Source organism: Tachysurus fulvidraco, chromosome 14 (genome assembly GCF_022655615.1).
Source record: "Tachysurus fulvidraco isolate hzauxx_2018 chromosome 14, HZAU_PFXX_2.0, whole genome shotgun sequence".
NCBI lineage: Eukaryota > Metazoa > Chordata > Actinopteri > Siluriformes > Bagridae > Tachysurus > Tachysurus fulvidraco.
The window spans coordinates 21,561,742-21,574,953 of record NC_062531.1 but is presented as its reverse complement, the minus strand read 5'-3'; the positions used below and the strand labels follow the sequence as shown (position 1 = coordinate 21,574,953).

At 40.4% G+C, this 13,212-nt stretch overlaps 2 protein-coding genes and 1 long non-coding RNA gene across 4 annotated transcripts; 1 reads left to right on the top strand and 2 right to left on the bottom strand.

The window, feature by feature from the left end:
• Window positions 1-203: 203 nt before the first annotated feature.
• LOC113656084 (syntaphilin) lies at window positions 204-10,672 on the top strand. Its single transcript, XM_027167087.2, has 6 exons — window positions 204-622; window positions 5,262-5,337; window positions 5,980-6,111; window positions 6,796-6,945; window positions 7,435-8,761; window positions 9,581-10,672. The coding sequence occupies exons 2-5, from the start codon at window positions 5,294-5,296 to the stop codon at window positions 8,735-8,737; spliced, it is 1,629 nt and encodes a 542-aa protein (XP_027022888.2). The 5' UTR covers window positions 204-622; window positions 5,262-5,293; the 3' UTR covers window positions 8,738-8,761; window positions 9,581-10,672.
• On the bottom strand, window positions 4,511-9,558 carry LOC125138491. The gene is made up of 3 exons (XR_007137663.1): window positions 9,375-9,558; window positions 6,703-6,871; window positions 4,511-6,057 (listed from the first exon to the last, which is right to left on the bottom strand). It is a non-coding gene; the product is annotated as an uncharacterized LOC125138491 (long non-coding RNA).
• A 158-nt stretch (window positions 10,673-10,830) lies between the features above and the next one.
• fkbp1aa (FKBP prolyl isomerase 1Aa) lies at window positions 10,831-12,955 on the bottom strand. 2 transcript variants are annotated; one of them, XM_027167091.2, is made up of 5 exons: window positions 12,807-12,955; window positions 12,545-12,592; window positions 11,850-11,962; window positions 11,573-11,722; window positions 10,831-11,180 (listed from the first exon to the last, which is right to left on the bottom strand). In XM_027167091.2, the coding sequence occupies exons 1-4, from the start codon at window positions 12,841-12,843 to the stop codon at window positions 11,594-11,596; spliced, it is 327 nt and encodes a 108-aa protein (XP_027022892.1). In that variant the 5' UTR covers window positions 12,844-12,955; the 3' UTR covers window positions 10,831-11,180; window positions 11,573-11,593. The 2 variants fall into 2 exon arrangements, with proteins under 2 accessions (XP_027022892.1, XP_027022891.1); XM_027167090.2 differs by having other exon boundaries at window positions 11,548-11,722; window positions 12,807-12,954.
• Between the last annotated feature and the right edge of the window lie 257 nt (window positions 12,956-13,212).

The window sequence follows — 13,212 nt, the reverse complement described above, 5'->3', positions numbered from 1 at the left end:
CTTTATTGTCTGATAGATTGGTCTGTTTTCTGACATCAACTTCATTACTCGTATATTACCCACAGTGCTCTTCGACTACATGATGAAAGTGGTGCTCGTGGGATTTAGTGCTTTAGTGTCTCCAGCTTTCCCTCATTCTTATTTGTTCACTCATCTCAAACAGATCAGTTGCCAACGCTCCACCTTTCATACTGATACCACCATCAGCACCATCAGGTCTTATAAAATACTAAGTTAGAGGAGCGGAGTTTCTTCCACAGATCTGTACATTTGTGTCATGGAACCACAATGCATTGAAATTTTTATTTTATGTGTGTGTGTGTATATATATACATACATACATATATATAGTGTGTGTATATTGTGTGTATATATGCATTATATTGGTGCCCACATCCCTTTAAGAAGCACCGCACAATTACGTCACTCCGACTTTGCAGCGTCAGTTCGCGGCGCTCGCGCTCTCAGCAGCGTCATTCAACAACCTCCATCAAAGCAGCAGGGACCGGGAGCTGCAGGATATCACTGCTCTGCTCCAGGTCACTGACCAATACACATAAAAGTTCTCTCAGGTCTGATGTCATGGAGGACGAGCCGCGCGCAGAGGAGACTGCAGTTTAGTGTAAGTTTTTCCGGCTTGGGTTATAGTGTGGGTTTATGCTGCAGCATCAACAGGGGGAGGGGCTAAGTAGGGCAAAGCAAGATGCTGTGACTGACAGGGACATCATAAACATGAGGATACAACAAAAGGTCGAGTGTCCACAGTTGTGCAATCACAGGACAGGGAATTATTAAAACTGATCATTCATGCATGTTGTACTGTTTTATTTATTCATTTATTTATTTTGCATATGTAAGGACATTTTTCTGAAAAGTCTGGAAGACTTTCTTTCCAGAAGTCATTCATTAAACATTCTACATTGAGAGGAAATAAGTATTCAGATACTTTATATAATATACCATATTCCAATGCATATATACACTTCAGATTTACACACATTATATCTTTTAACTCTGTACTTATAAATATGAACGTAAACCTTTGTATTCATGGGTATAGACAGAAATATGTTGTTTGTTGTTTTTTTTTCTTGTAAAACTTTCATGCAACAAGTAGCAGGCAAGGTGAAAAAAACGTCATTAAACAGTATGCAAATGGAAAACTACAGAGCCAGGGCAAAAAAAAAAAAAAAAGACTATACCCTGTATAGTCAGTATAATTGAGGTGGAAAGTTCCAGACAGAACCACAACTTTGCAGATAAAAAAAATAGTTGCAGGACGAGGTGAAAGCAGCAGGAACAATTGTTAGAGAAGAACAAGTAATGAACTGCATCTCAGTCATGTGTCCCTACACCACCCCACAACTCCTCAGCTCTGTTTCTCTGCCTGTACTGCACTGTGTCATTATACACCATCAAAGGAAACCTTAAGGGGAGATGATCTGGGACGGATTAGATGAGATTTTAATGTCATTGTCCAGAAATGCTATCTTAATAGAAAAGGGATACTCTGGCCAAATTACCTCAAGTTGGCCTTGCGTGTTCTTCTGCTATCTTTTTATTTGAATCCCATTGAAAAATGTATTCATGATTAAATTGTACACCCAGCAAAGAGACCCTCATAACCCTTGGAAATCTCATGTTACTTTATCGTATCAGAATATATTTCTAAAAATATAAAAAAATCACATCAGGTGCCACTTCAAGAACAGGAATCCTGGGCTAAAATGGCACAAAGTTCCTCATATTTTACAAATATATACAGTGCTAAACATGCTCTAAATCCTAATTGTGAAATCAATATTTACAACCAAATATGCATCCATATAATATTTTAGACCTACAAGTCAGTAAATCTATAAAATGTCTAGACAGGTATGTTATGACAGAGGACCTCCTGCATTGGCTAAAGCAGGAAGCAGTCTGTAAATGCTAAATTATCTTAGTGGAAACTTGGAAATCTTTGCATATGTGAAGCTGTAATGACATTTTTGGAAAGACTAAATGTGAATTTAAAGCTGTAGTTGAACAGGAGAAGACCAGTTCCTTCATACCCACTGATGGTAAAGTAAAAATAAAAAGAAATTATATATATATATATATATATATATATATAGATAGATAGATAGATAGATAGATAGATAGATAGATAGATAGATAGACAGATAAAAAGAAAAAAATGTATACATTTTTAGATATTTATATATAAACATAAACCATGAATCATGGACATTACACAACATAAAATGTTACTGTAAATAGTTAACCAGTTTGTAGTCAAAGTTTTTATTTGTTGGCAAAATTCTATAGTTTGGGTTCATATACTGTATGAAGATAAAAACACACATTATAAGGATGTGCTGTCAGTAGATTGTTATTTTTCAGTACATCTCTTGTTTTATTCCCTATATATATGGCGAGTGTTTAATTTTTTTAAGTAGTGATGTGTATTTTTATTAGCAATTTGAGTTAAACATCCAGCAGCAGCACATATTCACCTGCAAACGTGTGCGTTGTCAACCAAACACTTTAGTTATGGCTTCACTTCCACTGTATTTTCCAGACTTCACTGCATGGGACTTCTTCTTGTTCTCGAAATTAAAAATTGGATGTGTTCATGTAGAGACCTCAGAAGTTAAACTGTAGAATCGCTGATTAACAGTTTTTCCAGTGGGAACCAACTTTGTGATCATTATTGTCTTGGTGTGTTATTTGTGTGTGCCTGGATGTGTTGGTCTGGAAAGTTTGATTGAAAAAAGGTTGGCTTGATTTATTAAAGAACAAAATTCTACCGATTCGCATGCACGACCTTAGAAAAAATTGACACAAAATTGACACACGTGCATCCACAAGATATGACACAACCCAGGAGACTGATTCAATACTACGTCCAGTGTGTGCACCACATAAATTTCCGGGAATCAATACCTTGTAGTCAACCTTGGGGTAAATTGGGTTTCACTTAGGACTCATAAAGCCCATGTTGATATGCCTGACGCACTGTACAGTCCTTACAGACTGTATGACACCATCACACTCTGCTATGTGAATGGATGCGTGCCTGCTCATTATGTTTAATTTATTCATATTTAATTTTCTATTCTGTCATCAGCTCAGTCAAGTGTTCTCTCACTCGCAATCCTATTGCTCATATCTGCTCATCTTATTACTTCTGACACCTTTTTTTATTATCCTTTTATTTTGCAAGCAGGCTGACCCGGATGCTGGGATGTTACTAGGCAACTGTGCACAATCACAACGTTCCCAAATCAGTTCTGGTTTATCCGTAACTCAGATTTGGTTTGTTATATAACATGCAGAGGATGTTGGAGTACTATATATGTGGCCAAATTTATCCACCATCAGTAGGTGTATTATTTGTGATATACGCTTGTGTATACAATGTAAAGACTAGCTTTAAAAGATTTAAAATGATAGATATTCCTTAGATTTTGCTGGCACGCTTCCACGGCTCGTGAACAGAATTAACATGATAATATTTACACTAATATTACTAATACGACTTACTAATTCAAAAAGGACATGTGATGTTGCTTCATATGTGTCCAAACTAAGAAATCTGAAGACAGCTGTCCAGAGGAACAGACTTGATCTCAGACACAGAAAACTTATGTTCTAATAAGTTGGGATAGACCAGATATGCTGAAGTGTCTATGGCAACAGTATATTCTTTATCTAATTACACTAGAATGTCATATATTAAAAAAAAACACAGCATTGTGGAGTTCAGAGACTTTTTTTTTTTTTTACAGAAATCCTGTTTAGGTCTGTTCTTTATTGTAGCTCTGCTCCGTCTCAGCTCGTATGCGTCACACACGACCTGCTGTGTTTTGTTCAAAAGGACTTGTGTGTCCTGACACAAGTTGCTTGTTACATAAAGCAGTGAAAGAGAGCATGACTCAACACTGTGTGTGTGTGTGTGTGTTCTCTGACTAATGTGGATGTCTGCCTGTAAGACTTCACACCATTAAACTCACATTTAACATATTTTAACATTTTTATACGTTGAGGATTATGGGTCTTGCCCAACACTGTATTAGATTTGAGCACACAACCTTCTAATTACTAACATGTCAGATGTTTAGTTTAGGGAAGAAGTGTCTAATGTCTCACTGTTTTGTAACAGTCTAGTCTTCGGGAGAGAAGAGTTGCATTATTTTATCTTAGCAACTTCAAGAGAGATGAAAAGAGAGTGGGGGCACGGTGGCTTAGTGGTTAGCACGTTTGCCTCACACCTCCAGGGTTGGGGGTTCGATTCCCGCCTCCGGCTTGTGTGTGTGGAGTTTGCATGTTCTCCCCGTGCCTCGGGGGTTTCCTCCGGGTACTCCGGTTTCCTCCCCCGGTCCAAAGACATGCATGGTAGGTTGATTGGCATCTCTAGAAAATTGTCCGTAGTGTGTGATTGCGTGAGTGAATGAGAGTGTGTGTGTGCCCTGTGATGGGTTGGCACTCTGTCCAGGGTGTATCCTGCCTTGATGCCCGATGACACCTGAGATAGGCACAGGCTCACCGTGACCAGAGAAGTTCGGATAAGCGGTAGAAAATGAATGAATGAATGAATGAATGAAAAGAGAGAGGCTAGATTGAGAAAATGACTGTTTATAGCTGCAATAACATAATTTATGCCAGAAACAAGCTTGGAGGCTTAGGGGTTAGCATGTATGTTTCCACAAACATGGGGGTTGAAGTTTTGATTCCTGCCTCCATCCTGTGTGTGTGGAATTTGCAGGTTCTCCCTGTAATTCAGGGTTTTCTCTGGGTATTCTGGTTTCCTCCCCAGGCCAAAGACCAGCACTGTAGGCTAACTGACATCTCTGCATTGTCCATAGTGTGTGTGTATTTGAGGGTGAGCGAGAGAGAGAGAGAAAGAAAGAGAGAGATTGCGCTCTGCAGTGGATTGCCATCCCTGTCCCCACCTTGTGCCCTGAGTCTACTGGAATAGACTCCAGGATCTCTGAGACTGAAGTGGAGAAGCGCAACAGAAAATGGATGGATGGATGGATAAAAAAGGCTGTTAATGTAAAATAATCAAAGCTTCACATTGGCCAAATCTAACTACGCCTAACACCAAACCCCCAAGTGCTTTATTCCTTATATAGATTCTGAGAAGAAGAACCTGACACCTGACCACTTTAAAAAAAAAAGTGCTGCTGTTGCTGTAATGTGTGTGTGTGTGTGTGTGTGTGTGTGTGTGTGTGTGTGTGTGTGTGTGTGTGTGTGTGTGTGTGTGTGTTACACAGAACATCGTGTACTGAGGAAAGACTCCTTGCCCATGTCTCTCTCAGCTAACAGAAGGCAGTCTGCTGGAACACGCAGGTACCAGTACCTCCTCCGTTTACACATTCGGGTTGGATGATTACTTTTCATTTAACACCTGAACATTTCCATACATTTTTTTTGACAGACAGTGTGCAAAAGTTTGTACATCCCTTGGGCTAAATCAAGAAGACATTTCCTTTTTTTTAGGTTTTACAGATGTGATGTTAGGAAATTAATAGTGCAGAGTAAAAGCTGATATTTATACAAACTTTTCTAAATGTGAAACACACATTCTCCTAATACACGCTCTTTTTTTTTCAATTAATAGCAAAAAAGACCTGTTTATAAAATATTATAACATTGAGGTAGAGGTACCTTTCCCTTCTTTTGTCCCATGTGACAACCATGAGGGGTACAAACTTTTGCACTCAACACAACTGATATATTTTAAAATTACACTAATGTAAAAATCAAGTGAGAAGAGCTGGGACAGCGTGTCTAATGATTTAAACTAGGCAATGTTTCAAAGATTACCAGGTGTGTGTGTGTGTGTGTGTGTGTGTGTGTGTGTGTGTGTGTGTGTGTGTGTGTGTGTGTGTGTGTTTGTGTGGTGTGTGTTTGTGTGGTGTGTGTTTGTGTGGTGTGTGTTTGTGTGGTGTGTGTTTGTGTGGTGTGTGTTTGTGTGGTGTGTGTGCGTAGACGGCCTGCTGTTACAGCCAGTAGCCGACAGCCTCACACATTTGCAGACCCCTCCAACAGCACTTGCTCAGCATCGTCCTGCAAAGGTGCAGAAATCAGTAACAAATCACGATCACACCCAGCTACACCTCGGTAAGACACACACACACACACACACAAACACACACTCACACACACAAACACACACACATACACACACTCACACACACAGAAAAAAAAACAACAGAGAGAGGGACTACTATTACACTGTGATAGAACAAATGTCCTCTGTTTGGGGGTTGTTCTAGATTTTGAACACGTGTGCCCCAAAAATAGATTTTATGTGAGATCTACTTTGTGCTTCAGCAGAATTAGTTCACAGAGTCTCTGCTACGAGAAAAAAATATTGAAATCACAATTGGATCACAACACATTTGAAAGTTTTTAATAACATCATAAAAGAGGATATAAATTAGGATTTTCATTGAAATGAGAAGATATTTTAGTAAATGAATAATAGGGTGTCATGAGGTTTAACTACTATCATCGAGTAACACTTAACTCCTTAAGATCGATTTGAGGATGCTAATGCTAATGCTTCCCTGCTAATAATGCATGGAAGCAAGCCTAAGCCACATGACATGTTACTTTCATGTATTATAATAAACGGTGGGTTGATAAGGGCTCAATGTTTCTGCTTATCTTATCTGCTCAATGTTTCTGCTTATTTCTTCATTATATTACCTTGTTATCATAATTCAGCAACCACGCAAGCAAAAATTCCGATTCTATGAACTCGTCTGATTCCCTGTCTGCGTCCCTCTCTTCTCGGTCCAGACGGCAGGCGAAGTACGGAGGCTGTAGTGAGAATCACGGGATCCGTCCTCCTGCTCCCGAGCAGTATCTCACCCCCCTGCAGCAGAAAGAAGTGTGTATCCGTCACTTACGCGCCCGGCTGAAGGAGAATGTAGAGAGATTGCAGGACAGGTCGGTGGCAGAACAAATGTGTTTCCTGGATCTGCTGCTCCTGTGAGCATGTTGTACTTCTGCTGGGTCAGACCTTCACCCGAGGTTGTAAAGAAATACTAATTCCGCAATTCTTTCAGCATCTTCAGTTTGATATTTACAAAAACAATTTTGTCTGTGATCCTTTTTTCATATTCTGCATATATGAAATTCATTAGCCACAGATAATGTGACATGCCTGGCTACTATGTTACTATAGAAATGATAACATTATAGAATGAGTGCATTATTATAAACCTGTGATTTGTTTAGCTGCACATACTTTTAGAGCTGCTGCTGTAGAGATGAATCATTCTGTACGATTTGAGAAATGAACTGCGCTGTGGTAGAAATCAAACATACAACTCATCTTTAATACCAATGCCATGAAAGCATTCCATGAAACACAAACTGACTTTTACCGTTTTTTTAAATTATATGCATTCTTTACTTTATAATTTTCTTACGTAGGGACTCGGAGATCGGGGAGTTGCGCATGCAGTTGACGCGCATGCAGGAGGACTGGATTGAAGAGGAGTGCTATCGCGTTGAGGCCCAGCTGGCACTGAAAGAGGCTCGAAAAGAGATCCGGCAGCTCCAGCATGCCGTGGAAACCGTCCGATCCAACCTGAGCCACCATGACTCGGATCTACAGGACTGTGAAACAGATGGAGCAACTGGAGTCAGGCTTGAGTCACGATCCAGAGCTTCGAGGTCATGTGGCTGCTCTCCAGCTCACACCATCGGCCGCAGTGCCACCTTTTCAAGGCTGAGTAGCGAAACATTGCCTGGTATTGACCGCAATGGAAACATAACCTCTGAGCACCGCGTTCACCCCATTCCGGCCAACCGAGGAGCTGCGACTTTACCAAGAGGTGATGGACGTCCTCGTCTTATCCTGGAGGCAGCACTTCTAACTGAGCAGGCGCCACCCACGATGCTGTGCTCCAGCCTTACACGCTCGTCCACCTATGAAAAACTGTGTAGTGGCGAGACAGTCGTGCCCATAGGCCGACCCTGCCATATGGTAAACAACAACTGTAGCTGTGCAGTACATGCCTGCCTCCCTCATCATCATCTTTTTTTGCATCTTCCTCAGCAGGAACCTCCACCTCCCCCACCTCCTACTCCGCCACCAGCACCATCTAGTGCATCCGAGATGAGTGATAAGCCTGGATTCAGATCGCAAGCTTGCAGCCCGACCATCACTTGGATCTCACCCGAGGAAGAGGAGGAAGAGGGTGAAGGTGAAGAACTGAGCATCATCAATTTAGCCACGACGGCACCGGACATCACTCTTGCTGAATCACAAACAATTTCAGTGTCTTCCTCCACCATATTGTCTACACAAAAATCTTACCTCACTGAGCCTTTAACACCAGTCCCTTCTTTAATAACTTCTTCACAAACAGTGTTGACTATGCCACAGGTCCAGCAACCCAGTCTTTGGTTGCCTCCATCACCTGAGCAGCCACCACAGCTTCAAGAAGTAGACGGAGCTGCTGGAGCTACCGAGGAACAGGAGGGGCAAGAAGAAAATCCTTCCAGTTGTCACTGGAGCAGCTACTTCCTTGTTGATCTACTAGCGGTGGTGGTCCCAATTGCACCAACTTTGGCGTGGCTTTGTCGAGGAGGGCAGCGTGACATAATGCCGGCGTACCACATGGGTTCCCTGCTGCGTGGCTGTTGCGCCGTGGCACTTCATTCACTAAGACGTGTTGGCAACACTCGTAGTCGCGGACCGCCTGGGACAGGGGGTGCAACAGCAATCTAAATATCTGCCCCAGACTTCACCCTGGTGTGTTGCTTTTTCTGTACTATCATGTTTTTGATCATGTTTAATAGATATATTAAATGATTAAGTTTAGAATGAACTGAAGCAAAATATGGTTGCATGAGGCTTAACTGAGTGAAATATCCAACTAAAACCTAAAATTTCCCTCAGATTCTTTCCCTAATTTAGCCAGTGCCCACCCACCAGCCAGCGTTCCCAATTAAATGAAAACTACCAATTAGTAAAGGTATCTGAGACACATTCATGATTTTTTTTTAAAATTCCTGCTCATGCTGTGTCACATGGCAGTGTAACAGACTCAGAAGAAAGTTCTATCGACCCTCTTCCGCATACATGAGCTCACAGATGCTCAGGATTGGCTAGTTTCCTTATGGTTGACCGTATGCCATCCCTCCCACCCAGAGACGTCCCACCACAGACAATACGGTGAACAATTTTCACCCTGTTGCCACTCAGGAGCTGTCCTGTTTTATACCAATTCTAAATTCAGATTTAAACCGATCAAAACACTAATCTGGGAAATGTAATAAAGTAGTAATAGTGCAAACTTTTAGCTAAATTTGAAGAACTGAAATTGAAATGCATCAACAAAAAATTTCATTAGAATTTTCCTCACCTTATGTGAACAAGGGCACAAATTTTCTTACAAATAATTCAAATAAAGTCCATTTTTAAATTCAGCTTGTAGCAGCACAATTCTTGTTCCGTAGTCATCCTATAAAACCTTGATCTTCATTTTAATTTCACGCACATTTCCTTTAGACGTGTCAGTGCTCTTGTGCTTATTTCCACCAATTGTCCTGTTTCCTTCTTTCCTCTCAGTGGTCCCTCCTTCTGTCCACCCCGTTCTCTCCTGTTCCTGCCTTCGATTACGACAAGAATGCGCAGATCCAAAATGGCAGGTCTCTGCCAAGAACGCTGGGTTATAAACAGTACCTCACATCATTGACTTTTAAAAAGGAACTCGAATTTGCCGAGTGTAGCAGGTCGCTTGGTTGGTGTTTTAGCCTGCACTGTATCTGGCTATTCTTCATTCATATGAGCGTGTTCATCCGAGCATGAAACACAATACCACTGTTTCGAATCAAGGAGAAAATAAAGATTTAGGCTTGTATAAGAAAGTGCTTGCTTGGCTTATAAAACGTCTTAAGTTTGTGTGTGTGTGTGTGTGGGGGGGGTCTTCTGAATGTAGCGTGCTCATTGTTCACTCAAGAAAGCTTATTTTTAAGTGATGTGTAATAAGATGCAATCTCAGGCTGAATTCTGACTCTAGATATAGATAATGTCTTTTAAAATGTCTTTTGACAAAAAAAAAGACCCAAACTATTGGTCAGCTAGCTTTAAAAGAGGTTTATTGAAATATAGTTTAATTTTGGAATACATCTTTTCCATCATGCAGTAGATCTCAGCTCAGCTCTGAACATACAGCAGATTTGGGTGTAGTGCAGTTGTTCAAACTAACTTCTCTTCGTTCATGTTTTGTCCACCTGAAATCTCTTGCAAAACTGTTTCCTCTTAGTTTAGCACTTTATAGCAGAGCATTAAAGGAACTTCAGGGCTGTGTTGCATGCGTTCATGTAATCGATATGAAATTATGCATTTAACAGATTATAATTGCGTGTTCTATCAAAGCCATGCACTCCAACAAGGAATTTGAATCAGGGATGTTAGAGACCAACACAGGTGCTCAATGAAGTCTGATTAGAGTGCAAGTTAGATCAGTTTTTTCATTAGACTAGAATAACGATCTATGTCTATTTTAATGAACACCAATACATTTAGCAACAGCATTTATCCGCAGTAAATCATCTTTTAGAATTGTAGACGATATCAGGTACACAGAAAAGGTTTTTGGAAAAAGCCTGCATTATGTTCTGTAAACAAACATGATTTGAAAATAAAATGTAACTTGAAAACCAAATGGAGACTTTTCTTGTCCATAAATCAACACCAGCTGTCAAGAGTACGTAATCTTTGCTGCTCAATCACGCTGCCAAACTCAACATGGCTTGCGGATCACAATAATAAAGAGAGGCAAAGTGTCTTTTGCGCTGAATGAAATCAAACACAGCTTTGTCTTTTTATAAACAATGTTTATTTTCAAGTAGTTTATCATTTCATAATTAGCCAAATTTCCCCACCAGAATACAGACTACCAGCTCAGCCAAAGCCCTGTTGAAGTGAACGTGTTTACAGAAATCAAATACAAAAGAAAAAGCAGGAGAAAAGGGGTTAAAAAGAAGGGGTTTTATAGTGAGCATCCAGTGGGTGAGAGCATATTGATGAACATGTTCAACAGGAAAGGAATAAAAAGGTAACAAAATATACAAATGGATGACAGAGCTAAGCTAAGTGGTGTAGCTAACACTAGCCCCTTTCAAGGATCACGTGCAGGAGGCCATGTTCCCCAAAAAAGGTTGACCTGCAAAAGAAAGGAGGGATGCGAGGGGTGCTTTAGAAAACACATCAGTAAAGATTAGACAGTCTAATCCAAGAGCCTGTTAAAGTAATTACTAAAGCCTGGTTAAGATGCAAGATAAAGAGTAAGCTCTCTCTCAGATTAATGCTCAGATAAATGAATCAAAATGATCCCTGCATTCAGTGGAACTTTTGCACAACCAAGCAAGGCAAAGTAGACCACCTAGATAAGTGCCTATTTTTTCTTCTTCTATTCTTTAAACAAATTCCCATCTGATACGTTCTATATAAACAGACAGACCACCAGTTTTGCAAAATATCACTCTATTGTATGTATATTGCAATACATTACCTGGTGGTCTCAAACTCACCCTGAAAGTACGAATAGGGAAAAACCTGAGAAGAACTGCAGTGCTGTTACTCCAAGCCAAGAAGCTCCACATCGAATACAAGTGTAGCGTTGGGAGGGATGATGCCAGGGTGGCCTTTGCTCCCATAAGCAAAGTCAGGGGTGCAAGTCAGCTTAGCACGCTGGCCTACACTCATCTGCAAAGCAAAGTGGTGCATATCATTGGGTGAAGTGATATGCATTAAATCAGATCAGTGTGTCTATAAGGTAATGCTGTGATCTGAACATGGCTGAAAGTTCACGTGAAGGTTTAATCGCCGGTACCTGCGCCACTCCTTCATCCCAACCACGGATTACTTCCTGCTTCCCGATCTTGAATTTGAAGGGCTTGCCTCGGTCCCGGGAGGAGTCAAACGTGTGACCGTTCGTCAGAGATCCTATTGTGGAAAGAACATCGTTTAAAATAAATAAATAAATAAATAAATGCATAAATAAGGCTTATCCCTAATCGGAAATAACGGCGCGTGCCACAAAGACGCGCCATGACAGCACACGGATGGAGCGCGAGACTGAAACACGTCAAACGAAGCACTAATAACTGACTGGGAGCGTTTACACAAACTACTGACATTATCGACGTTTTTCTTTTACAACATAACCAAACCGCTCGAAGTTCGGTCACTCGACTCGTCCACCAAACGGCTCGACATAAAAAAAATAATCAAGGATTTTCCTTCGTCGAAAAAAAAAAAAATTAACCGTTTAAACGTAAAAAGGCGTTTTGGACTTAGTACAAATGATCGTGTTTCTGCCTTAATTAAAACAATAAAAACAAATCCGTCACACCAAACCCTTTAAGACATAATTTTACATTTTCATAACCTGTAAAAAAAAATCGGCCTATTGTTAATGCAGCATCCTGTCTGAGTTAGCAAAGAGGCTAACGGAATTTAGCTAGAAGTTCAGCGAGATTTCACACAACCGAGGGTTCTTTTACCTTTTTATTTTTTTTTACTTACCAACATAGTGCACGACACACGTCTGTCCTTTTTTGGGGAAAGTGCTTCCTGGAAAAAGGGATGAAAATAATATAAATTTAGTCTCTGCGATATTTTTCGGTCCGAGCTTGTTAGCTAACTAGGCGGTAGCCATTCTGCTAGTAATGCTAAACCAGCCGAGGTGTAGAAAACCTCAGAGAACCGAAAGCATTAAACAAAATCCATTACTAATAGCGCATATGTGTAGCTTAATGTTTACAACTAACGAAAATGGTGCTTTTACCGTCCCCGGGTGTTATCGTTTCGACCTCGACTCCCATCCTGGTGTGGTGTTTATTGGTCTTGATTCTCGGTACAAAATGCGCTCTGTTATAAAGATTCTGGATATAGACTCTCTCTCACTTCTGGCCAGCTACCGCCCTAGTGGACAAAGGAGGAACTTCATTTCCAATTAAAATAATGAGTAAACAAAACAATGAATGTGCAGTCACACGCCTTGATTTAATTACAAGCAGAGAGGAAAAGGATTAATCCCAAATCAAATTCAACTGTACCAACCAGTGTCAACAATAGTACTTTACCTATTAATAAAGTCTGTCTGTCTATCTATCTATCTATCTATCTATCTATCTATCTATCTATCTATCTATCTATCTATCTATCTATCTATCTATCTATCTGATGTCTAT